Source organism: Marmota monax, unplaced genomic scaffold (genome assembly GCF_021218885.2).
Source record: "Marmota monax isolate L192 unplaced genomic scaffold, Marmota_monax_Labrador192_F-V1.1 WCK01_AAM20220418_F8-fsc00024, whole genome shotgun sequence".
NCBI lineage: Eukaryota > Metazoa > Chordata > Mammalia > Rodentia > Sciuridae > Marmota > Marmota monax.
This window is the reverse complement of record NW_026695224.1, coordinates 35451858-35477035: the sequence shown is the minus strand read 5'-3', so window position 1 is coordinate 35477035 and position 25178 is coordinate 35451858. Positions and strand designations below refer to the sequence as shown.

The window sequence follows — 25178 nt, the reverse complement described above, 5'->3', positions numbered from 1 at the left end:
GCCTTTGTGCACTGCCGGGGGACACAGAAGGGTGCACCCACTGTGGAATAGAGCTGGGCAGTTCCTCAAGACATTAAAAGTAAGGCTGGGGGCCAGGTGCTGGTACATGTATGTAATCCCAGTGGCTCTGGAGGCCGAGGCAGGAGGATCTCAAGTTCAATGCCAGTGTCAGTAATTTAGTGAGGCACTAAACAACTCAGCCAAACCCTGTCTCTAAATAAAATATTTAAAAAGTACTGGGGATGTGGCTAAGTGGTTAAGCACCCCTGGGTTCAATCCTTAGTACCAAAAAAAAAAAAAAAAAAAAGTAAAGCAGGAGTTTAGTTCAGTGAAGAGCTGCGCAGAACATATGAGGCCCTGGGTTTGATCACAGCTCTATCAAAACAAAGGTAGAATCACCCTATGACTTGCAATCCCACTTGTGGTCTATATTCAAAAAAACTGAAACCAGGGGTCTCAAAGATATTTGCACACATGCTCGTAGCATTATCCACAGTACCAAGAGGTGGAAACAAGCCAAATGTGCAATGGCAGGTAAACAGACAAAAACAATGCAGTCTGTGTGTTCAATGAAATATTATTCGGTCTTAACAAGGAAGGAAATTCCAGCACATGCTGTGCACAGGTGAACCCTGAGAAGTAGGCCCTACAAAATGAGCCAGTCACCAAATGACAAATGCTGCACGATTCCACTTACATGAGGTACCAAAACAAAGTTGGGTCCACGGAGACAAAAAGCAGAGTGGGGAGTGCTGGGACTGGAATAGAGAATAGGGACTGTGGTTTGCTGGGCACAGTTTCAGTGCTGTGAGCTGACAATGTCCTAGAGATGCTTGATGGGGACAGTCACACAACAAAGTGCTTTCAGTGACCCTGAATCAAGATGGTCAATTCCATGAAAAACACGTTTCTTCCACAATTAAAAAAACCAACAACAAGGGCAATTACAAATGGACTGGTGCTTGTTCACAGAGGGATACAGAAACCTGAAGCAGGACAGCTTAAAGAAAATGCTTCTTGCTGGGCGTGGTGAGGCACAACTATACCCGATGACTCGGGAGGCTGAGACAGGAGGATTTCAAGTTCAAGGTTAGCCTCAGCAACTTAGCGAGACCCTGTCTCAAAATAAAAAATAAAGAGCTGAGGATGTGGGTCAGTAGTTAAGTGCCCTTGGGTTCGATCCCCAATACAAAAAAAAAAAAAAAAAAAAAAAAGGACAAAAAAACCTCCAAATGCTTCTTATTCCTTTGTGTATGGAACTCTTGTGTCCTGCTTTAACAGATCTAGAGGTAAAAACATGCCACAAAGTATCAATTCTTGAAAATGTTTAAAAGTTGTGTTGCTGGTACACTTTGTAGTCAGTGGTCACAAGTACCAATGTGTGCCCTGGGCAACTAAATGCTTTATCTATAGATCACAAGTAGCCATGGAAGTATACCTCACACACCTGTTAAAATCATATGATCTAGGGGCTGGGGTTGTAGGTCAGTGGTTGAGCACTTGCTTGCCTCTCATGCATGAAGCACTGGGTTCAATCCTCAGCACCAGATAAAAAAATAAATAAAATAATCATGTCCATCTACAAAAAAAAAAAAGACAAATATACAATCTAGTAGTTTTTAGTGTACTCACAAAGCTGTGCAGTCATAACCACCATCTAGCTAGAATGTTCAAGAAGGAAGCCCTGCATTCCTCAGTGCTCAGCCCCACCCTCACGTGGGCTCTGCCGGCTCTGGAGATGCATGTTCCTGGAGTCCCACACCAAGCCCTGAGCAGCCCTGCATGCTGGCTTTCCTCGCTGGCATGTCCCCCAGGTTCCTGCAGCTAGCCAGCGTTCCTTTCCCTGGGCTCCTACCTGCCGTGGAGTGTTCCACTGCATGGATGGACTCCTTAGCTTTGGGACACCTAGAAGGTTTCCTGTTTTGGGTGCTTGCAAGCCCTCTGGCAGGGCCATATGTCTTCTCTCCTCTTGGTCAGAAACCCAGAAGCAGAAGTGCAGGGCCATGGGGTAACTAACAATGTCCTTTACTCCTGAGCAACAGCCAGACTGCACCAAAGCAACAGCACCATCTCACACTCACCCTGGCACTGTGTGAGAGTGCCAGTGTGCTCTGTTCGTGTCCTTGCCAACACGACAAACTCTATTATACTTTTAAAGTAATTTCTCTTGTTCCTGAAGAGTTCTTAAACCAACTCATCTCAATTTAACATCACACTTCAAACTGCAGGTAAACAAAACACCTACATCCAAATAAATTTCTCCTAAGAAAAAGCAGAAGATTACGTTCTGCCAAATGGATTCAATGGTTTCCTTTCATACTACATCACCTTTCAGAATAACCAACAAGAAGAAAGGTAAATATGCTTAAGAACACTCCTCAATGGGGCACAGTAACATAGGTCTGTGATCTCAACTATTTGGAGGGCTGAGGTGCAAGTTCATGGCTAACGTGGGCCTCACAGCAAAATCCTATCTCTGAAAAGAAAAAACAAAACAAAACAAAAAAACCAAAAACAACTAAGGACCAGGGATAGGAATGTAGCTCAATGATAGAGCACTTGCTTAATGTGTGTGAGGTCCTGGGTTTGATCCCCCAGCATTGTGGGAAGGTAAGAAAAGAATCATTCTTGAAAGAAGTTTTTGATCACATTCAATTAAGCTGCAAAAATACCACTGGCCCCAGTTTCCACTCTCTTGACTGCAGAAACTGCTTTGCGAGACCTCACTCATGGACACTCAAGCTTAGCAGTCTCACCCACCCTGCCCTGCATCCATGGAGACAATGCCGCTGCTCTCGTGTACCAGCATCTTCCCAGAGATTCAGTTTACATTTCCAGTAACGATCTTGCTTCATCTGTTCTGTGCTTTGGTTGTTAAATTCTGAGAACCAACGTAGCAGCGTGAGCCCAGTTCCTGGTCCAGAGCCTCCACTCAGAGACAGTGGGCCTGCTGTCTCCTGCTATGGAACCTGTGGGCTAGTCCTAACCAACTGGCTCCACTTCTGAGCCATGCAGCCACCAGAGACCAGGACAGTGTGTGGCACAGTCTGTAAGCAGTGCTAATTCAGTGGCTGCAGCTGTGTGTGTGTGTGTGTGTGTGTGTGCAGAGTTCTCCAGTATCACTTACGTCTAGGAATCAGAGACCATCTGACGTCATTTAATCTCACACCACTATAGAAAATAGGTCTTCTAACGACGTTTCACTTTTCTGAAATATCAACACTAGAAATGCCCAAGTTTTTAAGGAACTAAGATGTGGTGTACACTGCTGTGTCCTCAGTGTGGCTATGGTGACTGTCACAAGACGGAGAGACACGTCACATGGCACATGGCTGTGGGCTCTAGATTTTTCCACAACCCCACTGGTCCAACAGGACTGTGTGCACACTGGGGGCATCACATGCACATATAATTCAGATGGGTCAACTGTTTTCACTTGGCAAAAACAAGCATACAGACAGTGTAGGCTAAAAGCACACACCCTAGAGGAGCGAGCCTGACCAGGGTTCTCAGGAATCCCTCATCAGAGTATCTCTCGGCCTGAGGGTGGGGTTACTCAAGGGCCAGTCTCAGTGCAAACTGCCCTATCTGTAAGACGGGACTCTACTCCCCCCACCCCAAGTCAGTTCCTGCCTCCTCCCAAGCAAGCTGCTGCACCTTTGCCTCCACCTTTGGCTCTCGTGCCTCGGAGGAAAAAGGGCAGCCACAACAGCTCTCTGTCCCTTGAAGCCCTCCTTCTTTGCAGTGTCCCAGGCATGATCTGGATCCAGGAGGAAGAAGTCTGGCCTCTGGAGCAGGGGACTTTAAGGTACTAAAGAGAGTGAATATGGGATATTTTGTACCTTTAACCTGGCCTCTGAGTGGTATGGAATTTGGTATTGGTGGAAGAAGAGTGGATAATGGTGTCACAACATCTGGAAAAGAAGTACAGGAAGCTCTTGTGAGCTTTAGACTGCACACACAAGCTGGCCAGTGAGCAAGTCATCTAAGGGCAAGAGGAAACCATCTCTTTACCTATCCAAGGGAAGCACCCATACAAGAAACATGCCCATCAGAGAAACTCTTACAAACTAACATCCCGAGACTCTACAAACGAGACACATATCACCATGCTGAGGGGTCATGCTACATGCTGACACAGGGTCAGTCCAGATTTCTAAGCAAGGGTTTACCAGACTGCGCCTGCTGCCCAGCTACTCAACTCACACTGTTCTCTGCAGAGTGCCCTCCCTTGCCTTCTCAAGTCCATCCCCAGTGAAGAACGTGCTGCAGGAGTTGGTCATCTCTTACAGAGGTGGGGGGACGTTAACACGGGTGCCGGAGTGTTCAGCCTGACAGAAGGGACCCCTTAGAAAGACAATGGCTGCTGCCTGTTAGTCACGGGTCTACTCCAAGTGTGTGAAAGTGACAGGCTGGCTCTCCTCCAAGGCAGTCTCTTAAGCGAGGAAAGGACCAATAAAAGGGTCTGCTGTTGAACAGCAGCAGCCGCAGCAGCACTCAGGGTCTGGCCCTACAAGCAGCCTCGCACAGCAGGACCCTGATGAGGCTGAACCTCCAGCTGGGTCCCAGGAGAGGCTATGGCTTTGCAGCCTGAGCAGAGCCCAACCCAGACAATTACCTTTCATGAAGAATCGGCAGGTGGGGCGAGGCCTCACCTTCCTGTCACTGGGGTCCTTCACTTCGCCTTCCTCCAGATCATCATCCTGCAACAGAGGACACTTGTCTTAACGAGGTGACTGCCCCCTGCACTGCCTCTATCGCAGGGCAGTACAGAAGTTGAGTGTGGGGAACACTGACGTTTTCCATGAGGCGTGTCTTGGCCACTCACCAATGCATGTCCGTTTCCCCAACCCTGGATTCCATCCTGCACCACAGGGATGGTCTCAAAGCTCGCCTGTAAGCTTGAGGGCCACAGGAAGAACACTGTGTTACAGTGTGGGCTACATGAAGCTCTTTACTCTGCCTTGTGGCTGATTCTTGATCCAGGGTCCTAACCTTACTGTCCAATTCTAAAGTGACTCAGGAGCTCTACAAAGACCAAAGGCTGGGGTTCCAATGAGCAACCAAGACCTGACCACTGCTCTGTGCTCCCTAGCCACCCACTGCCCCAGGGCTCGTTCCCACCAAGCTGCAGCCAAGACTCCCACCTGTGCCTCTCAGCTGAGACTCTTCCTTGGACCATCCCAGCCCACACGGGCACCCAGTACCCTCCCCACAGCCCTAGCACCAGAGGAAGAATGAACAAACATGTCCTCTACTCTTCCCAAAGGGATGGTATACTCCAGGTGGCTGAAGGCCTTCTAATCAAATGACAAGATATAAACGCAGAACAAACAGGAGGACTTGAGCTGGTGATGTCAAGGCAAAGACCCATGAAGACCGCAGAAACCGCTTATGGCACACAGGAAGGAAGCCTGGGTGGTGAGAGACCACTCAGAGGTGTGGGAGAACGAAAGACCAGCAGGCAGTTCAAGGCCTCACACAAGCAGACGCATGCAAATGGCAGACTTCCCAACACCGCCACTTCACATCTCTAAGTCCCTCAACTTTAATGTGCCCCAAGGCAGTAAGATTCAACTGTATGCTCAACAGTCACCAACAAGTTGCCTATAATGTGTCAGGCCCTGGGGACAAGAGGTTGATCAGTCAAGTAGATCCCAACCTAGGAGTCTCCGTTCTTGGGAAGGGGTCTGAAGAACCAACCAACACCCTGGAATCACAGTGGAGTGAAGACGGCTTGAGCCCCCACAGAGGATGGGGAGGCAACCAGGATGTAGATTTGGGCAAGAGACAGCAGGAAGAAACCAGAACTATTCCTGGGGCAAGTCAGGTGTGCTCTAATGGGGACGGAAACTACCAACCACAGCTCCTGCCCACTTACCTACCCGGTTAAGGTGTGCCCTGCTTTCCCTGTCACACCCCCAGCATGTTATCATGGGCCTGGCACAGAAAATGAAAGGCCTCCTCTGCTGCTGAAGGACAGTGGTCACACTGCAATGGAGCTGAGGGGCCTTTGTAGGAGGCACAAGCAAACAACAAAAAACCCAACACACACCACAGGACCTAAGTGGGGCACACACTGTCTCTAGGGGAAACAAGACTGTGGCATTGTCCAGGGCTGGCTGGCTGCAGCACTAAGATCCTCCATCATCCAAGGAAGCCCTGACCCCCTCTGATGAATGCTCCCCTAGGACTTGTTAAATTGCTGACACTGGAAGGGCCTATAACAGTCCTCTCAACTGTAAACGGAGTGTCCAGTGCCCAGATTGGCCCCACCACACTCCTGCTGGCTTTGGAAAGAGCATTTCTCTCCAAAACACCAAAAACCCAAACTCATGAGCAATCATAACTCACAACCTCATCCAAATTGATCAACTTGAGTCTCACAGCACCTTTTCTCTTTGCCAACCCTGGGATAGAGGTAAACTTCCCAAAAACAGAAGCAGGGAAAACAAAACACAAGGAAACCTGCTCAACACAGTCCTGACAACCCCCTGCAAGGTCAGATTAAGCAAGTCATTAACTAAGGAGAGCACACAGCAAGAAGATAAAGACCTAAAATCCTAAACTCACAGCCACACCCCCCCCCAGAGTTCTGCTCTTAGGAACCAACACCAATTAGGTAATACCCACAATCCTTCTGCCTGTCCAGCATGACCAGGGCAATAAACCACAGCCCAAATCGAACTGAATCCACACAGGCCAGCGTCCTGCCGGAGAGGAGGGTACATGGGTTAACCTAGGACTCCACATCCAACTGGCAGGCTTCCCTCTCCTTCCAGCCCACGTCCAACATACCTTCCTTCCACTCAATGACACGGACAAGGAGACTCTCTTCCCAGGGCACCCAAGAAACCCCAGACCTCCCATTAGCTCTGTCCCCTCATTCGTCTCAAGTTCAATACTTCGAAAAAAAATACTGCTCAGACTTCAGGCTATTTTTTCCAAAACACTGCTCATTCAAGTTCTTCAACATAATTACCTCCCATGAAATGAGACCCACCACGTCTAAGATCAAGTTACTGAAGGCCAGACCCCCACTGCAGTGGGGCCTGGGTGTTCTCAGGGGTCCGTGGAGACTGTTGGCTGCCACCTGGCACAAAAGCCTTGCTGCAGGCCTACTCGGCATTCTCCGTGTTCGCACTTGCCTGCTGTCCCAGCACAAGCCCACCCCTGTCCCCCTAGCAACGAGGACCAACAGGAGTCCGTCCTGTCGCGTGGGCCCCCACTGGGAGCGAGAAGCCCTGCTGGCCAGGCCGCCCCTCGTACTCACGTCTATCTCCCCGTCATCAATCTCTCCGTCATCGTCCTCTTTTTTCTTCTCCTTGGTAGCCTCTGGGGGCTCCTTCTCGCCCACACCCTGGGCTTCAGGCTTCCCCTCCTCTGCAGGAGCGCCTTCCCCCTTCTCATCCTCCTCAGCCCCTGTCTTTTCGGCCTCGTCCTCTGGGGCCGCAGGAGCCGGCTCCTCGGGGACCTCCTCATCATAGTCTAACTCGTGCTCATCCAGCTCCCTGGTCACAGAGGAGGCCTCATCCCTGAGGTCGCTTGCACGGTCCTCCTCGCCGTCATCTGCCTCCTCCTCACAGGGGGAGCCTGCAGGACCCCTGTTCAGCTCGTGCGCCTCAGAGTCCTGATCCTGGGATTTGGGCTCACTGGCTCGGTCCTCCTCATCAGAGCGACTCTCCTCCTGGCTTGGTGCCCTGGCTGTGTTCTCCTCATCCTCTAAATCAGAAGCCCTCCCTGCAGCTCCATCCAAATCCTGATCAGACCCACTTTCCCTTAGAATGTCATCGTCAGAAAGTGCTGGCTGTTCCTCTTCATCCTCTGGGGAGCGAGGATTCTGTTCAGGGCTCTCAGCCACATCCATCGGTACCCACGGTTCTGGGAAAGAAACAAACACGGGCTTACAGCATGGAGCGGGATGGAGGGTAAACCCTATCCTGTTCTCCTAGCTCATGCAGCACCTGAAGGAAGAAGCAGACCTGCACTGTGTGTGGCCCACATGGCTTCTCCTGAACCCACATGAACCCACATGCCACCCTGCAGAAAGACCCCACAAGGCTGGACCACACTCTACTAAGCGGCATAGCACGTGCCTCCTTTTCTGGCAATCTGGTAGCATGAGACACATGGCCTGGCACAGCCCTTCCACTCTCAGGTGCAACCTTCAAGGTTAACAGACAGTAAGCCACAGACGGCAAAGGACAGCTATTTGGATTCTTAAATTACTTCTCAAAGTCAGTAAGATTTTCATGGATCAAGGGAGCACAACTCAAAGGCACATGTCTGGGGTCATCCCAAAGGGAATAGAGCACAGCCTGGGTCAGGGTCAGTGGTTTGCAAGCTTGGAGCCTTTTCTGTTGCTGAAGACAATTCTCAAAGCAGAGCCTTCCATTTGCCTTAGTTCCTCAGGTGGACACTCTTTAAAGAGAGCCTGCAGGGGCTGGGACTGTAGCTAAGTGGTAGAGTGCTTGCCTAGCATGTGTGAGGAACTGGGTTTGATCCTCAGCACCACATAAAAATAAAGGTTAAAAAAAGGGTCTTAATGAGACAGAGAGACAGCCTTCAGGTTGTCACCAGACTTGTGCACTCAGACTCAGCAGGTGCCCAGGGCAGTGCTCAGGGTCCAGAGACGTGCCAGAGACAGCAACACTATTTCCATGTGGGTACCTGTTGTGGTAGAGAACTTCACACACCAAGCCATGTGCTTATGTAAAAAGATGGCAGCATCTTAGAAGACTGCACTTCTGTTTCACTAATCCAGATTTAATTACAGAGTCAACGTTTTCTTATTTTCCCACATTGAAAATCCACGGAAGCACACTGCTCCATTTGTCTCAAAGGCAGTTTGCCTGACGTGGGTCAGAGTGCACGTGCAGGGCACCTAGATCATCAGCCTATAAGCCAGCATTTCCAACCCTCCAACCAATGGGCAGTCTCAACTGTGGTGACAGGTATGGGCAAGAGTCTGGTATCCATCTGATTCTTTATAATGTGAAGCTGTTCAAAAAGTTTTTTTTGAGGGAAGGATCTCACTGAGTTTCCCAGGCTGACCTCAAACTTGCAATCTCCTGCCTCAGCCTCTTGAGTAGCTTGGACTACAGGTGTGCACCATTGTCTTGGACTAAAAAATTCTGTTTAAAATAAGGGTATCACAGTCAGGATGTTCTAGAACTGCAAGATCTAGAAACAGTTTATTCATTCCCAGATCACTATGGGTTTAGAGGTAGCAAGTCATGCACATTCACATATTTCATATTTTTTAAATTATTTATACAATTTTATATTTACATGTTAAAGGTAAAAATATGTATATTGTAAATTTATACTTTTATTTTTTTCAATATTTTTTATTATTATTAAATTTATACTTGCAAAGGGCTGAGCTGGTACCAAAAACTACAGTTAGAAAAAGTATGTATACATGCATACATATATATCTAAAACTACAATAAAAAAGCATATATGTACGTATATGTATATTTAAGTAGCAGATTACTATAATTGAATAAACATCAGAAGAACCACTTAAATTTCACCACATTATAAAGACACAATGGTTAACCATCATATAAAGTTATAAACCAACCAACCTATCCTATGTCACTCCAAAGTAGGCAGTTTAGAAAAGGATCACCTCTGCTTTCCTTACTGCTGTATTCAGAGGTAGGACTGTTGGAAAGAATCGTTAAACATCAGTGCTGTAGTGGCAAACTACACCGGAAGCAGAAACTCGAGGAGCCCACCACCCAGCTTCAGGTGGGCCTCCACACAGGGCTGCAAATCGACTCCTGCAGCAAGGGCAGAGCTCACCACCAAAGGGACTGGAGCCAGGGTCAGTCAGGGAGGGCCAGGGCCTCCATGCTCTCCCACTGCTAAGACCAAAAGCTCATGTGTGCATGTAGTGGCAGGGTTACAGCAGTCAGTCAGGGGCTAGCGCCAAACTGGCAGTACCTGTAGCTTCTGATTATTAGTGACATCAACAAATCAACTGTGCCCATAAGATTACCTTTGTGTAGAACATCTTACCTCTAGTTTTGTATGATTTTTATTAGACTTACTTTAAAACTTTCCCCAGAGAAGGGCAAGGACTTTTCATCTCCCAAACCCTGGGTGTGGTACTTTGGTGCTCGTAGGAATTCAGTCCTGCTGACTGGTCACCGAGTCTCAGATAACCCACTTAAAACCAGACAAAACACACTGCTTACATTATATAGCTTATGGCAACCTTGGAAATAAAGTTATCTCTTAAATCAACTCACTGTTATGCAAAACTAAATGTCCCCTCAAACTAGATTAAAAATCACACAATTGAGACTCTGCAGAAAACACTGGCCCAGGCTGCTGTAGGCCTTGCCACATACTATCCTGGGCACAGCAGAACCACAGCCTCTTACAACCTGCTAAAGGCTCTTTTCTGGAGCCCAAATTAGTTGGCAGTTTGGTTTCACTGTCATCATTAGGTATAACCAAATTTTTCTTATATTTTGGCAATCTTAAAACTCTGTGGTCAGAAATGAAAAACAAAACCAAAACAAAACAAAAAAAAACCCCCACAACTTCTATACAAGCAACACTAAGTGTTGGCAAGGATGCGGGAGAAAGGCACACTCTTACATTGCTGGTGGGACTGCAAATTGGTGCAATCTCCAAGTATGGAGATTCCTTATAAAACTTGGATTGGAACACCACTTGACCCAGCTATCTCACTCCTTGGTTTACATCCAAAGGACTTAAAAACAGCATACTACAGTGGTGCACCCACATCAGTGTTTATAGCAGCACAATTCACTATATCTAAATTGTGGAACCAACCTAGATGCCCTTCAATAGATGAATAGATAAAGAAACTGGTATTATGCACAATGAAATATTAGCATTAAAAGAGAATAAAGTCATGGCATTTGCAGGTAAATTTGATGGAGTTGGAGAATATCATGCTAAGTGAAGTAAGTCAATCCCAAAAAACCAAAGGTCGAATGTTTTCTCTGATAAGTGGATGCTGATCCGTAATTGGGGGAGGGGAGCATGAGAGGAATGGAGGAACTATGGATAGGGCAAAGGGGAGGAAGGGGAAGGGAGGGGGTCTGGGGGTAGGAAAAATGGTGGAATAAAATGGACATCATTATCCCTAGGTACATGTAAGAAGAAATGAATGGTGTGACTCTACTTTGTGTACAACCAGAGACATGAAAAATTGTGCTCCATTTGTGTACTATGAATCAAAATGTATTCTGCTGTCATGTATAGCAAATTAGAACAAATAAATAATTTTTTTTAAAAAAAAATCTGAACTACTGCCCATGGGCCAGTTCAAGAGTGGGGAGACTGCCTTCTAGCTTGTCACTGGGGCTTCTGAGAACCGTAGTCCTCATTCTGCTGCTTCCTAGGTTTAAGATCCTAGGCAAGTTATGTGAACTTGCTAGATGTCAGTTTCTTCATTCAAAACATAGGGATAACAGTAGCCACTTTGTGAGGTTGTTACAACAATTTGATGAGATAACTGATAACATGCCTGGGACATGCTCCACACCTTCTATTTATCTATTTTTTATTTACTTTTTACTTACTTATTTAGTGGCACTGGGGACTGAACCTGAGTGTTCTACCACTGACCTATACCCCTAGTCCTTTTTAAAAAATTTTGAGATGGGCTCTAGTTAAATTGACAAGGTTGGCTTTGAACTTGTGATTCCCCTGCCTCTGCTTCCCAAGCAGTTAGGATTACAGGCATGAGCTACCATTCCTGGTTTGACACATTTTAATTTAAACAGAACTAAAGTGAATGTAAACAGATATAATCCTCAACAAAAAAAAAAAATCATACTCTAATCACTCCTGCCAAGCTTCAGCTCAAGTCTCCTGGAGCATTCAGGAATAGTTTTTTGTTTTTTCCCTGTGTCATTTGACAAACACCACCATAAAACCGACAACCACTATCATACTGAGAGATTACTGCCAGCCCTGACTAACTCATTTACCAGCGTCATTCTCAATCCTCATACCAACCTTCCACGTAAGCACTGCTCCCCTTTCCCAGGTAAGGACACCAAGGCCACATGGCTACTGTGTGGCTGTCCTGGGGCTGTAGCAAAAGCCTTCTCTGGAGCAGATGCTCCTGGACCATGGCAATGTGAGCTTCTGCTCCTTGCCTGGGAACCAGATCCACTTTTAGCCACTGTTTCTACAGAACAGTGGGACCCAAATTCTAAACAGATTTTATAAATTCTTTTCTGGAACATAGCCCTTTCATAAATTGGAGTCTTCTATTAACCTCAACTGCATCCTGCCTGTTTTCCTTTTCTCCCTTTTAAAGTTTGGTGCTGATTCATCTACAACCCTATCTCAGTCCTTCCAGAAAACCAGTTTCATACAGAAGACAAGGTTACTATATGATCTGTTTGGACTGCTACTTAAAAAACAGTGATGACCATACAAAGAGTTGAATGGTGACATCAACCATTTATTTTGATTTAACTTGTCTGGCGCTTAAATTAAAGACGAATCCAAGGCATCTCACCTTTATGCTGAGTTCACAGGAAGCACAACCCAGAGTTAGATCCCAAGAGAGCAGGGACCGTGGTAAGACTATCTCAAGAAGCACTTACTGAGCCTGCAAGCCCTCCACAGTAGAATGTACAGTAAGTCAAATTCTCCTGACCACTGAAGGGTTCATGGTGATTACCACAAAGCAGCAGGGCAAGAGGCACCAAGATTAGGTGACACTGCCAGTTTGTCAGTGGAGCCTTGGGAGAGTGTGTGTCACAGACTGCTTTAAGAATCTAATGACAGGTAGGGCCCCTCACCCTAGGCATGTAAAATTTTCCTCTTACTTCAGGGAATTCCAAACATCAGATTAAGAATTCTTGCCTCTGTATAGTGTACTTCATTCCATTACAGGTCGTATTGCAATAGTTTGTTTAAAAGCTGCTAGGAGACACCCCCCCCCATCACCTGCTGCTATAGTTTGGACCCTAAATGCCCCCCCCCCCAGCCCATGTGTTAAAGCCTGGTCCCAAGAGGGATGCTACTGAGAGGTGCTAAAACTTCTAAGAAGTGGGGCCTAGTAGGAAGTCTTTGGGTTGCTGGGGTGTGTCCCAAAGTGGACTGTGAGACTCTGGTCTCTTTCTCTGTTCCCTGGTTCACGATGAGGTGGGTGCTCCTGTCCTACCACATACTCTGGCTGTAATATGCTGCCTTCCAATCATGGATGGGAAACTCCAAAACTTTGAGCCAAAACAAAGCTTTTCTCTTTGTGAGTTGATTATCTGGGAGATTTGTTTTAGTGATGGAAAGTTAACATACCCCCTACACAGTGTGGGGGTTCAGATTCATTTCCTGTTCCTTGAACTCAGCAAAGAGATGGTAATCAATAGCCCAGCTACCAAATAACATACTATCCAAACTAGAACACACTTCTGAGACTGAAGGGGGAACCATTAACAAACTTAGCAGGCATGCACAGGACTGCCCTAGTACCCGGGACACAGTCACCTCTAGGAGGCCCTGACAGGCTTCTTGAGGGAAGGAAGGAATCATATCACCTTCTTTCCCAGAGGACCTCCTGGAGTTTTACTGCTGTAGTCCACTCAGTCCATCGACCTTTCAGAGAAAAACATGCCAATGAATCTATCTGTTTATTAGAATCAGAGTCACATCTTGTACATGGAAGAGAAGGAACCTCAGTAGGAATCAGGAGATGGCTTGAGCTCTAAGCCCTGCTCCTGGCAGGTTAACTGTCTCTCTGAGTACCAGTGTCCTGTTTTGAGGTTAATTAAAGGTGCAGATATCTGAGTGGTACTCTATGCCAGGTGCAAGGGAAGGAAACATGCAGCCTATTAAGTGCAAAATGAAACAGGGGTCCTCTGGTCAAGCTCACCCACTCCCAGATTTACAATTTTCTTTTTCTTTTTTTTTTAACTGGGTATTGGACTCAGGGGCACTCAACCACTGAGCCACATCCCAGGCCTGTTTTGTATTTTATTTAGAGACAGGGTCTCACTGAGTTGCTTAGCACCTCACTGTTGCTGAGGCTGGCTTTGAACTCGCCATCCTCCTGTCTCAGCCTCACTAGCTGCTGGGATTACAGGCGTGCGCCACCACAACAGGTTCCAGGTTTACAATTTTTGCTGTTTGGTCTTCTTACATAACCATCGCCCCATAATCCAGAACTCTTGGCAAGGCTGAGAGCTAAATCTTTAGTCCTCTAATCCACAATGTTGAACCTGTCTAGGGAATAGAATGGCAAGTGTCCATTATCCTGTCTCTGTGCCAACTGCACCTGGCAGATGACACTTGATACGTGCTCGGTGAATAAATGACAAAATCTCATTACTTAAGTAACTGTCCCAAACGACCAATGTAGAACTTAGACACAAAGTGGGTGCCATCTCTCCTTGGAAAAGACACTCTGGAGGCAACACTCTGATTCCAATGGCACTGTTGACCTGCAGGACATTTTTTGGAACTTCTCTTTTTGAATGAGCTTTGCAGTCTGTAGAACACTCTTTGGATGTGCTCAGTAGTGGCCAATCCTCCTCTTTGCAGGTGGGTCACTTTGAGAAACTATTGTAAGAAACTCAGAGACTGGTCTAGCATCAAGCCAGGTAAGATAACTCTTGGTCAAACATGGGGTGCGACTATTGAATGAGACCAAATTTCTCATAAGCAAGAAGCTATGAAGTGGTTTTAGCAAAGGATCATCAATGCAATAAAAGTATAATCTTTTGGGACAATTACTCTTAACAGTGCATCCCCCTTTGAATGCCTAAGTTCTGATATATCTGGTTAAAATTCTGATGCCTAGGGCTGGGGATGTGGCTCAAGCGGTGGCGTGTTCGCCTGGCATGTGTGCGGCCCGGGTTCGATCCTCAGCACCACATACAGACAAAGATGTTGTGTCTGCCGATAACTAAAAAATAAATATTAAAATTTTCTGTCTCTCTCTCTCTCTCTCTTAAAAAAAAAAATTCTGATGCCTAATTTAATGGACTTAGCAATATCTAAATGAAAGCTGTCAAGATTAGTGGCACATACCATTCCCAAACTGACTAAGCTCAACCACCAAAAACTCCCTGGTAAGAAAGTACTCACCTTGAGACGATCTGGAGTTGTGATAAGGTGAAAAATATCTTTAAACATGAGCAAGGCCACAGTTTACCTGTCTTTCTGGAGTGATTCCACAAAGCTCTCTCACAATGTTTGAGCATTTCCCATCTACAACAGAAGAGTTCCAGGCTTTGGGACACATTTGACTGGTTCCAGAGCTGGCTGGGCTCCACATGTGTGCTCAGATTTTAAAATTATCAGGCAAAGGTTCTCCTCCCATGGCTGGAAAGTGGGATACAGCCTAGGTCCAGGCCCACCCTGAGAATCCCAATCACTGAACTGAGATGGGCAATGCCACATTGGTGAGGCTCATAGAAGAAACGATGAGAGCCTTGTGACACCCCAACAGTACTTCAGGTGCCAAATGCCCTCTTCCATTTCCCCCAAATGGGTCTGAAGAATGACCTACTCTTGGAAATGAGTTTACTAAACGAAGCTCATTTAAAACGATCAACCACTGGGCCCAGTAAACTCAACTGTGAAAGTATTCGGGAAAACTCAAGTTCCAGCAGGAGCAAGACTGTAAGTCTTGAAGTCTTATTTGCTTCCAGCATCATAACTGCAGTTACTTTATGTCAAGAACCCGGCATCTCTGAGCTCCCGATCAAAGGGGCAAGAAGTTACACATTCCTAGGAGCCCAGCGCGCGTCTTGGGGCGCAGTCGGTACGTCCAAGCCGTGCTGCGGGAGCTGCGGGAGCAAGTTCCAGCAGGCTCCAAAGAGCTCAAAGTTCCCCGAAGAGCCCATCGACAGTCCGGGCGGGCCTTCTCCCGGGCGAACCAGCGTGCTCTCTCCCCGCTTTGTGGGCGGCAAACATGTGCCACGCGAGTGGCCCGGAAGAGAAATGACAGCTTCAGGAAAATCCACTCCGCCGCGGGCGGGAGGCAGCGCGCGGGGCCGCGGGGCCCGGGCGCCCAGACCGCGGGCCGGGCTCGCGCCCGTCTCGGCGTCCCGCCCCGGCTCGGCTCTCTGCGGCCCGCGGTTGCGCACGGCGGGGGCGCGCCCGAGCGCTGCGGAGGCGGCGCCGGGCTCCGGGCCTCGCTCCCGCCGCCGAGGCGGCCTCCCCCCGCCGCCCGTCGGCCGCGGCCGCGGCCGCTTACCTCAGCGCGAGGGCGGGGAGGGGGCCACGGCTCCGCTAGGGTCGGGGCGGCGCGGGCAGGACGTCCCTCGGCCCTTCTGCTCCTCACGGGCTCCGGTTTCAGGCGCGACGCTGGCGGAACAAACGGGCTCCACTACCCGCGGGGGCCGGCCATTGTGCGACGTCATCGGGCCGCGACGGCCGTCCTGCGGGCCGCGGGCTTCCCTCGCTCGCTCCGCCCCTCGCGCTTCCTTCCGGCCTCCGTGCGGGCGCGCCACGGCGCAGGCGCGCGCATCGCCCCGCCCCCGAGGCGTGTCTCTGGATCCGTCGGCGACCCGACGGCGCCAGCGCGGGGCCGACGGTCTCGTGAGGTCGGTGGGGTCGGGTGGCGGCGACTCGGTGGTTCTGGGAGCGTCTGCTCTGCTGTTTAGAGTGGCAGCTTGACCCTGCTGGTGGTCGCGGCCGGGCCTTCCTCGCACCCGCGCTCTCAACCCGGTTGATGCGGGACAGGTGTTTGCGGCCGCCCGGAGCCTGCTGCCCGCCCGCAGCTCTGCGGCTGATCCCGGCGCGGGCTGGCTGCCCTGCGAGCGGCCTGCCCCTGCGGCCTCCCGGCCAGCACACAGCGGAAGCAGCCGATGTCCTGAAGGAAGGACAGAAGGTGGGCTGTCATCGGTGCGTGGGCATGGGGTCCTGACATCGGCTGGCCCGGAACGCACCGGGAAAACCCGGGGAGAGCGCAGCCCGCGGGTCACGTGGCGCGATCCCGGGCTCCGGGCCGAGGCCGGAGGCCCGAGCCCCGCTCCGCACTTCTCGGGTGGAGCGCTGGCCTCCAGCTCCTGTGTATCGGAGGTAAGGCCTCTAAGGGAGTAAGGCTGGACGGATTGAGGTCGTAAAGTGGAGCCCTGATCCATGGGAGTAGTGACCTTGTAAGAGGAGACACCGGAGAGCTCTTTCTTGCCTTCCACCCGGGAGGATGCAGGGAGAGGCGGCCCTCTACCAGCCAAGGAAAGCCCTCACCGTAACCCGCTGTGTGGCCCGTGATCTCAGCCTCTAGCCTCCAAACAGAAAATAAATATCTGCTGCTTAAATCACCATCTAGAGTACTTTGTTGTAGCAGCCCGAGATTACTCATCTATTTTATTTATATGCAATAACCAGAATAGGAAAATTCACAAAGTCAGGAAGAGTGTGAGGCGTGGAGAATATTTGTTGGGTACAAGTTGCTTTCCGAAGTAATGATTATGTTTGATTAGGGAACGGTAGTCCCACTTTGAGTATATAAGACTCATTGAACTAACTGCATGCTTTAAAAGGGCGAGTTTTGCTGAATGTGGTGGTGTACACCTGTAATCCCAGCAATTTGGGAGACTGAGGCAGGAGGATCGTAAGTTCATGGCCAGCCTGGGCAACTTACTGAGACCCTGTCTCAAATAAAAAGGACTGGGGATGTAGCTCAGTGGTAAAGTGCTTACCTAGCAAGCACGAGGTCCCTGGGTTCAATCTCCAGCGCCACATACAGAAAAAAAGGGTGTGTGTGTTATATAATGTTTGAATTATTTATCAATAATGATGATTTTTTTTTTTAAAGAAAAATGAGGGGAGATAAAGGGAAGGGGAAAGGGTAGGAAGAGATGGGGCAAGTCTGCCTTCTAAATGTATCTTAAATTGTCCTTCCCTCTCTGCTATCCACCCCTGGTTCCTGCCACCATCACCTGCCAGGGTAAATGCCACAGCTTCCCTATTGTGTGGTTCCTGCCACTGTCTCATCTTCCCAAGCATCGAGAGCTGCCTTTTCTAAATCTCATATAGGTTTTGGGTCTCTCACTTCAGCTTGAACTGGCTTTCTCTGGACACCAGATAAAACCCAAACTCCTGAGCATGATGTACCAGGTTGAAACTTACCTTCACGCCTGGCTTTCTCCACCTCTTTCTCTGCCCCCAGGTCTTTGCACAGGCCGTTCTGGTTGCCAGGAACATGGTTCCCACCTTTCTCCTTTGCATGGCTTGCATTTCATCATTCTTCAGGTCTCCCGGCATCCAGACGCTCTTCTCAGGAGCCTTCCTGATGCTCCTGAACTTTATTTGTCACTGGAAAAAAGAAAAAGAGGGTGAAGTTCATAATTGATGCTGAACAAAAAAGCCAAGTGGCAGAAGAAAACAAAGATGAAAATTATAAAATGAAAATCATGAGCTTTTGCAAGGATGTGGGGCAGGTGAGATTCACTGCTGCTGGGAGTGTAAATGGTGAATCGTCCTTGAGACAGGGTCTCACTGAGTTGCCCAGAGCCTTGCCAAATTGCTGAGGCTGGCTTTGAACTTGAGATCCTCCTGCCTCAGCCTCCTGAGCTGCTGGGATCACAGGTGTGTGCCTCCACATGCAGCAGTATAAATGTTATATAGGAAGACGCGCCAGGAAGTGGAGCTGAAACCAGTCACCTCTTGGAGTGGAGTGGGAAGGAAGAGGGACAGGAACCAGCTTTTTAAATCAACTGTACGAGTGATTCATGAAGTGTTGGGGGCAGGGGGGGCGTTTTCGCAAGGTGGCTGCCTCAGTCCCACCCGACTGTCATCACTCTGTGGTAGGGCCTGGCCCTTTGCTGTACAGGGCACGCCTCCCAGGACGCCTTAGAAGTTTTCCTCCAGTCCCTTATTTGTAGAAGGGAAGGCTGAAGCCGGGTGTGCCTGGCCACTTTTATGGTCAGATCTCCCAGCTCCTTTTTGGGTCCACTCTGTGAAGTTGCTTCCAAAGAGGATGGTGACTGCACAGTGAACTCTTGAGCAGAGGAGTAACAAATTAGCATGTAGGTAATTTTCTTTTGGTGCCAGGGATTGAACCCTGGGGCACTTTACCACAAAGCTACACCCTGAGTGAGCTCTTTTTAATTTATTTTTTGAGACAGACCTTGAATTTGTGACCCTCCTACTTCAGCCTCCTGAGTCCCTGGCATTACAGGTGTGCACCACCATGCCTGGCTCGTGTAGGTGATTGTAAAGGCCCTTGTTGATAACGCCTTTGTCCCAGTCACCTTCCAGTCTGTTGCAGTTGAGTGTCTTTTCCCTGGTTTTCGTGATCTGGTCCCTTTTGGGAGCATGCCTGGTAATGATTTAATGCTGGCCGTGGTAGATCTGTTACTTACTGTGAGGGGACCAGCGCAGTGTGGCCTGCTCTAGACTAGGTGAGGCCTCCCTATATGGCAGCCAACCTGTTGGGGCATCCTGGGGGCCCTGTTAAGGCTTACTCTGGGGCTTATAGAGCTGCTGTTTATTTGGGGAGCCCTTGCCTCTGGAGAGGAGACTTCTGTGCTCTCCTGGGAGATCCCTGGGGTGTTACCGGCCTTGCCTTGGTGGGCTCAGGGTCAGCCTGATCCTCGCACAGGGCGAGCGCGGGACCCTGCAGCTGTTCCTTCCTCAGGAGCTTCCCAGGCCTCATGCAGCTTGTGGGCAGGCCATAGCCTGTAGGGAGTCTGCACCAGGTTCCTGGGCTCCTTCTCCAGTTTTTCCCTTCTAGATTTGCCTAGCTCCAGTCCTGTTCCTCAGCTCAGCAAGGTTCTCTGTTTTCTCTTCTCTGATCCACCCTGGGAAGATGCCCACTGGGGAAGCCAGGGAGCACAGGCCCCCTTGTTTCCTTCTCTCACGGCCTCAGGCCTGGGGCGCTGGGTGCCCTGCAGGCCTCAGTGCTTGTACATGCGTGCTCACGCTGTCCAGCTTTCACAGTTGTCTTTAGCCAGAGGGTTGCACACAGCAATTCTCTCTGCAAGCAACATTTTATTTATGTAAGATTTTGGTGCATTATGATTTTACACTCCTAGGTGCACATACATAATCGGCTTATTCCCCAATATCTCCTCTCCCCCTTCTGCTTGCTGTGCTCCACTCTGCTGATAATCCTTCGATTGTTCTTCTTATTTTAATTAATGCGTTATAATGTGCAAGATTCGTTGTGGCAAAGTCCCAGGATTTCATTCCACCCCGCTTCCTCTTGGCTTAGAAGCTGCATTTTAGGGCAAACCTTCCCTAATTCCTCATGTAGCCACCAGAGGGCACATCTGCCTGCCTAGCTTGTGCTCAGGTGGGTCAGGCCCTGGGCCTGTGGGTGCGGCTTGGAGGAAGTCCTGCACCCTAGGCTATGTGGGACCCCCACTTCCACCACACCCTGCTTCTGCTGTAGGGAGATGGTAACCCACCCAGTCTCCTTCCCGCCCTAGAGACATGCAGGAGCCCCCAGTCCCCCTGCTTCCCTGAGGAGTTAAGACCCCCAGGGCACTTGGGCAGGATTCCTGGCCCCCCACGCTGCGCCAGGTAAGGTCCTGGATGGCCGTAGCAGGCTGGGGGAGTGAATGCCGAGTGAAAGAACAAGTGTCCTCTGCTTCTACCCAGGCCTGGGATTCACCGAGGCCTGGCATTTCTTCATGGGGTCACAGCTACACCCCAAAGTACTGCTCTGTGTTGGTGTGGGCCAGGGAACCACTCTGATCATCCCGGGCCTCCCCACTCTGATCCAGCCAGGACCTCCCCACCCAAGGCCTCTGCCATCCGCAGAGCCCTTTCTATAACAGTGGCTGTGGTAGCCAGTGTCCAGACGGCCCAGTAGACCACTGCAGGGATTTGTCCTCCTGTCTGTGCTGCCTGTGACTCCTAAACCAACAGATGCAGGGTGTGGTGTGAACCTCAGGGAGGCCTGGCGATTTCCTGCCCTGTAGGCAGTGTGGGGAGTCTGGCTACTCTAGCCTCATCTCAAGGAGAAGAGTCACCTAGCTGGCCCACAGGAGGGGAGACAGCAAGGCAGCAGTGCTGAAGCCCGCCCCAGCAGAGGGTGCTCACGCTCCACACGGCATGCCGGTGCCAGCTGTCCCTGCCTTTGGCCCACCTCTGTCACTAGAGGTCCTGCCTGAACGACAAGCCTACCAGCCTCATGTCCTCGTGCCGACCTCTGCATGTCTGTTTCCACCTCTTATGCAGCCAACACCCACCCCTTCCACTTAAAAAAAATTTTTAGATGTTGATGGATCTTTATTTTATTCATGTATTTATACATGGTGCTGAGAATCGAACCCAGTGCCTCACACATGCTAGGCAAGCGCTTCACCACTGAGCCACAACCCCAGCCTCACCCCTTCCATTTTTGGCCTGGACCTGCCCACACCTCTCTGACCAAATTTCTGCATAATCCACCTCCCAGTATTCCTGGGTTTTGCTGTCAGCTGACCAGAAGGATCACAGCAGTGGGACCAGAGGCTCGCCCTTGACTCCCAGGTTGTGGAGGAGGCCTGGAGGGTTTCAGGGTGGGGGTAGCCAAGGTGGAAGGCCCTTGAGCGCTCAGCACGCCATGTGGAAGTGGCCAGTGGTTTCAGAGCTGGCGCAGCCACAGCCAGACCTTCTCCAGACACCCTGCAGAAGTGTGGGGGCCAAGCCTCCTTTCCAGCTGCATTTGCACCACCTGCCAAGCCTGAAGCCTGAGGATTGGTGGCTGACCTTTAAACGGCTCACTGTGTCCCCCACCTGAAGGTGGAGCAGCCTGTCCCCCGGCCTGCCCACCTCCACTGTGCAGGACCAAGCACAGGAGAGATGCCACAGAGAGGCAGCTGCTTGAGCATGCTTCTCCCCGTTCATAACAGACAGGGAAACACGGGAACCCAGCTGGGGCCCGTGTTCTGCCCTCGGGCTTCTCCAGAGTCCTGTGGGAAGGAGGGCTGCCCAAGCCTGTGCTGAGCACAGCTTTGTGGAAGCAGAGTGTCCAGTGCCGGCCCTGCATGGCTGCTGTGGGCCTGAGCCTCACCTCTCTCAGCCTCTGCTTCCTTTTTGGAGAACGGCAGCAAGAGCTGTGAGAACCTGTGGGTGGTTGTGGCCATGCAGATGCCGGGTGCCTTCCCAGCACCTGGCTGGTCACAGTGCTGCTGAATGCTACGCTTTGTGAACTGTCCTGCACAGCCTGCCTGCACACCTTCAGGTGTCCTGTGGACGTGGCATCAGGCTCCAGCCACGAGTCTCCATGTGAACAGAAGCGAGCACTGGGGGGTGCTCTGAGGCCTCCTTGCTGCTGCCCTGCTGGTCCCGGGAAGCAAGTCTCCTGGTGCACACAAGGTGCGTGTGGCGGGAGGAGAGCGTCCCTTGGGCCCTGCGCAGGCAAGCTAGCCGCATGAGGACTGGGGCAGAAGCAGGGGACCTCCTAGGTTGCTGGGCAAGGTGACCATGGCTCTCTTGTCCTAGAGAGAGGGGGATGGAGAAAAGGAGGCTGCCTGTGGGTGAGCTTTCTTCTAGTTGTAAGCTTGTTTTGTTATAGGCCAAGGTGGTCCACGTGTGACCTTGACACTGTGCCCAGTGTACAGGACGCATTTGGTAAGTCCCAGCTGTTGTGGGAAGTCTCACTGGGCTCCAGGCTCTGGGGCCTGGGCAGGTCATAGGCTGTGGACTGGCGCTTTCCCTTCCACGTGGGGGAGCATGGGGTTGAAGGCCTTTGGCTCCTTCCTGGGCCACCTGTTCCTTTCTGCTCCAGGTTGGGTGCCTCTGTGGTCATGGAGCTGGGGTGATTTCAGCACCTGCTGGGGCAGACAGCATCCTAGGAGCCATCCCTGGGACTGAATTTGTGAGGGCCACCTGGAGCAGAAGACGGTTGCGAGTGAGGTGGGCTGGGCCAGCAGCTGGGATGGAGAGGTGGGGACCCATGTCCACTGCTGCAGCCAGTCTTTCAGGCCACAGTGGGTGATGGGATGGCCCCCTGCTGATCCAGGCAGCTCTAGGTGAGCTGTGGGGTGTTGACTGGGAGACCTGGGGGGGTCCACAGCCTACCAGGTGTGGTTATCCCCTCTGCCACCACTTCCTCTCCTGACCTCGCCTGCCTCCACTCATCTGTGAGGTCCTGAGAGTCAAGGCAAGTGGATGGAAAGAGCATCAGCTGGAATTCTTGTCCAGGGTGCTCCTGGCAGCCTTGTCCCAACCCACGACTGGAAGCAGCCAGGAGCCCATCGACGGAGTCGTGGTTGAATACATCCTAATGCAGCCTGACTGTGACCACGCAGTGGGCACATCCCAGTCCAGTCCGAGGATGGGGTGGCTGCATCGTCACATCTAGTCTAGTCAGCCCACATGGTGGGGAGAAGAGGAGGCACACTTCCATAGCACAAATGCCTCTCCAACAGTCGTGCCAAGCAGATGCTGTGAGGAGCTCCCAGGTGACAGTCTGGCGTTAGGCGTCACCTGACAGTGATGGGCTGGCCTGGAGGCTGCAGCAGTTGGCTCCTGGGCTTGGGGTGCTCCAGTGTCGCCCTTGTTGCAGTACACTATGATGCATGAGTGTGGGGCCTTGCTCTGCATGCTGCACTTCAGAATAATAAAATCAAGGGTGAGGAAGGCGTTAGGGGCCATTGGATTTTCTGGGGGAGCTGGCTACTAAAATCACCCCCATGGCATCCAGAGCCGGGGGTCCTGTGGGTCTAGAGTGCAGCCGGGAATCTGTGGCACCTCCACCTGGCTCTGGGGCCTGGAGCTGTGCCACTGGACTGGATTGTGCATTTTTAAACCTCTCGGCCATTTGAGGAGATAGTCTTGTGCCTAGGACCCCTTCAGACCTTCCCCAGCGCTGAGGACAGTGCCAGCTGTCCCCATGGGGGAAAGCTGTGCATCAGCCCTAGCTGGGAGGGCCTGGACACATCGTGCCTCTGTGTCTCGCAGCCTCCTGTACCAGCCCCTGTGCCCCAGCAGGCTCCCCGCGTGCCAGTCTCCTCCCAGAGGTCCTTGCCCTGTGGGAATTTCTGACTGGGCCACAGGAGCTGCCTGGCATCATCCCTCTGCTCCTTTGGTCCCAGATCACTGTGTGTGTGGGGGGGCCTGTGGAGGAGTTGAACACCAGAATCACCTTTAGATGCCAGACCCCTGGGTACCCCCACCCCATCCCTGTCATCCTGGCCGGACTTTCCATGGACAACAGGACCTGGGGACCTTGGCCCAGCACCTCCCTTGGCTCCTCTCTGGGTCTCTTCCTTCTCTCAGGCCAGGGATTGCTCAGCTGGCTGGCCTTCTGAATGGGTGATATCCAGGTCCTTGGCATCCTGATAAATCCTGGGGAGCCACTCACAGCCTAGGGGGAGCAAGGGTCCCTATGTCCTTGTCACAGGTCCACCTGCTGCAGAGGCGTGAATGCTAGTGCAGCTTGAGCTTTGCTTTGGGCTCTGCAGGGGGAGGGATGGGGCTGTGCACGTCTGCACATCGTGTTGCCTCAAATTGGCCTCTGGAGGGAGGGGGGCTGTTAGTCTTCTGATCAGGTAAGTTCTCGGTGCTTAGAAGTTTCTCTTGGGGTCTGGACTGGGAGGCGGTGGTCCCAACTGCATGAAGAGAAGGTTCTGTAGGAAAAGAGAGCAGGTGGGGTTCATGCAGATGAAGCTGCAGGGGCTGTTCCTGGAGGAGCCACTGTGAGACCCTGGTCCAGCCACTGGGAGCGGCAGCCTCTGTGGGCTGCGGTTTCTGACTGTCACTGGCTCCAGCTAAGTGCACAGGGCTCATTTTCAGGAGCGAGAGGACGGGGTTGCATGGAGCTCTGTGTTTGCTCTGGTGTGTGGCTCTGTGTGCTGGCTGAGTGCAGTCCTGCGCTGGGGAGGAGCTGGGCCTGCACACCTCTGCCTGGGCCCTGCACTATGGGCAGGGCAGGCACATGTTGCACAAGGTGCTGCATTGTGTAGCGTCATGTGGCCAAGCTTTGTGCTGTGTCCCAGGGGCATGCAGGTGTGTGGGTGGCATCCTAGGAACCATGGCTTCTCCCTCTGCTCTGCAGTGCCTGGAATGCTAGTTCCTGCCCCATGGTGGGCTGCGGGGGTGCCACTGGGTCAGGAGGGGTCCCCTGTGCTGTCTGCCCCCGTGACCCAGGGGCTTGGCCGCCACACTCTACACATGCTGCAGGGGCACAGGGGAAAGGAGTGTGTGTGCACACACGTGCACGCATTGTGCTGTGTGTTTATTGTGTAGGGGGCCGTGTGTATAGGTATGCTGTGGGTATTGTGCAT

At 51.0% G+C, this 25178-nt stretch overlaps 1 protein-coding gene across 4 annotated transcripts in view; it reads right to left on the bottom strand.

The window, feature by feature from the left end:
• The window catches only part of Zc3h18 (zinc finger CCCH-type containing 18), a 51846-nt gene extending 35458 nt beyond the window's left edge, over positions 1 to 16388 (bottom strand). Inside the window, exons 1-4 of one of the 4 annotated variants that reach the window (XM_046434581.2) lie at positions 16208 to 16388; positions 7274 to 7881; positions 4619 to 4703; positions 3843 to 3914 (exon numbers count right to left, since the gene is read on the bottom strand). In XM_046434581.2, coding sequence (XP_046290537.1) covers positions 3843 to 3914; positions 4619 to 4703; positions 7274 to 7867 — 751 coding nt within the window. In that variant the 5' untranslated portion in view covers positions 7868 to 7881; positions 16208 to 16388. Of the gene's footprint in view, positions 1 to 3842; positions 3915 to 4618; positions 4704 to 7273; positions 7882 to 15093; positions 15984 to 16207 lie in introns of those variants that run through there. The other 3 variants (XM_046434582.2, XM_046434580.2, XM_046434583.2) reach the window with 3 other exon arrangements.
• Positions 16389 to 25178: the final 8790 nt, after the last annotated feature.